Source organism: Lygodium microphyllum, chromosome 5 (genome assembly GCF_053477565.2).
Source record: "Lygodium microphyllum isolate KBCC chromosome 5, Lygodium_microphyllum_v1.1.10, whole genome shotgun sequence".
Taxonomy (NCBI): Eukaryota; Viridiplantae; Streptophyta; class Polypodiopsida; order Schizaeales; family Lygodiaceae; genus Lygodium; species Lygodium microphyllum.
This window is the reverse complement of record NC_141139.1, coordinates 150776031-150778402: the sequence shown is the minus strand read 5'-3', so window position 1 is coordinate 150778402 and position 2372 is coordinate 150776031. Positions and strand designations below refer to the sequence as shown.

Genomic DNA, 2372 nt, shown 5'->3' with positions numbered 1-2372 from the left:
TACAACGTTTGCAGATACACTTACCTGGTGAGAACTATGTGGTGTTTCGGGATACAGATAGTATACAGATGTTGTGTGGAATGAAGACCTCCAGAAAACTACTCTTACTAAATGGTTTGTGTGCAACCGCATTCATCCAGAGGCTAGGACTATTCGCTATCAGGACTTTCCATTGTATTGGGTGTGAAATGCATGACATAAGATGTGGACTAGAAGGAAGAGTGGGAATACATGTGGTCGGATGTATTTTGTGGCGCCTACCTGTGGTGAGCTCTACTATTTGCGGATGCTTTTAACAGAGTGTTGGGGATGTACTTCTTTTCAAGATTTGCATACTGTTGATAGTGTGATCTATGATACTTTTAGGGATGCTTGCATTGCAAGGGGCATGTTGGAGAGCGATGATGAATATGTTGTGTGCTTAGAAGAAGCTGCCTTTGTGCAAATTGGTGCTCAACTCCGAACTTTGTTTGTTGCAATTTTGGTCTTTTGTGAGCTAGCTTGGCCTAGCCATCTATGGGAAAGATTTTTGGTGCCGATGGTAGAGGATATCATGTATAGATTGTAGCTATAGCACGTGCACGCCTCTCTTGGTGTTCTATAGCATGAGGCTTCTAACATTGCTTTATTGCATCTGCAAGACCTTTTACGTCATGTAGGATGAAGACACTGTGATTTTGATGGGTTGCTTGAACCTCATCAACCAAACTCACAACTGCATGCTAACCCTCTTTCGCAAGATGAATATGCATACAAGATATCAGAACAACATAGGGTTTCTGAATCCATGGAGGGAATGTTGAATGAAGGACAAAGAATTGCCTTTAGTGCAGTCATGGATGCTATTGATACAAATACTGGGGATGTATTCTTTTTGGATGGTCCTGGTGGGTCTGAGAAGACTTTCCTATACAAATGTTTACTATGTTTACTTGCGAAGGTGCGCAGTGGCGGTTGTATAGCGTTGGCAACAGCATCATGTGGCATTGTAGGTGGTCGTACAACTCAATCGCGGTTTAAAATCCTAGTAGAATTAAATAATCGATCCACTTGCAATATTCATGTTCAAAGTGACTTTGCTCGATTATTGAGACAAGCGAGCCTTATTTTGTGGGATGAGGCTCCTGTGACCCATTGATATGCCTTCGAAGCGGTTGATAGAACTCTAAGAGATGTTATGAACTGTGATAAGCCATTTGGTGGAAAAGTTGTTTAGTTTGGGGGGAATTTTAGACAGGTCTTGCCGATTGTGGTAAAGGAAACACGTGAGGATATTGTTAATGTTGCATTGTGTTACTCTGATTTGTGGCGTTACATAAGGGTGCTAAGGCTATCTGGCAATATGCAAGTGTTGACAACTGGTAGTGTGGTGGACAATGGGTTTATCTGTTGGATTCAAGGAATAGAGGATGGAGTGGGTGTTACCGAAAGTTGTGATAAGTTGTGTGCTCCACCTAGCATGGTATTAAAAGGGCAATCTATCGAAACACTGATTGATAGTGTCTACAGTGACGTATCCAATGTGGGTGACTACACGTCGTATTTTAGTGAGTGGACTATACTTGCCTCGCGGAATAGAGAGGTGGCTACTTTGAATGATCGTGCATTGCAACTAATGCCAGGGAAAGTCAGGCAATATTATAGTGCAGATTCAATTGCAAAGACCGATGACTCATTTTTATACTCTGTTGAGTATTTAAATACATTGGACCTTGGAGGTGGATTTCCTCCTCATTTATTGCTGCTGAAGATAAATGCACCTATTATTCTTCTTAGAAACCTAAATCCAAGAAGGGATATGTGTAATGGTACGTGATTGACATGTAGAGCTTTCAATAGGAAAGTGATAGATGCTTGGATAATAACAGGGGCAAATGTGGGCGAACGAGTTTTTATTCCCCGGATTACTTTTGTTTCGAATGCTACACAATTGCCATTTACTATGCAGGGGGCATCTGGTTGGCATTCACTATGACAATCAACAAGTCACATGGGCAGACTTTGTTCATTGTTGGGCTTTATCTAAAGGCACCAATATTTACACATGGTCAGCTGTATGTTGCATTTTGAAGCATAAAATCTTCGCATGGTGTGAAAGTGCTATTGGGTGAAGAGAATGGGGATATGACCACAAACATTGTATACAAGGATGTTCTTCGAAGGGTGCAGTAATGTGCATTGCTTTCTTTGCGGAGATGTAGTTATTGACGACCATGTAGGGACACTGGTTTTGCATATATGTGAATTGCTCTCTGTTGCTTTCTTTGTGGAGATTTAGTTATTGACGACCATGCAGGGACGCTGGTTTACATATATGTGAATTGCTCTCTATACCCTGTTTGGTTGGAGTATACTCTCTTTGAAGTATATTT

At 41.3% G+C, this 2372-nt stretch overlaps 1 protein-coding gene across 1 annotated transcript; it reads left to right on the top strand.

The window, feature by feature from the left end:
* Positions 1–787: 787 nt before the first annotated feature.
* LOC148036536 (uncharacterized) lies at positions 788–2172 on the top strand. The gene is made up of 3 exons (XM_087678944.1): positions 788–1126; positions 1217–1692; positions 2073–2172. Exons 1-3 carry the CDS (start codon positions 788–790, stop codon positions 2170–2172), a joined length of 915 nt encoding a protein of 304 aa, XP_087535070.1.
* Positions 2173–2372: the final 200 nt, after the last annotated feature.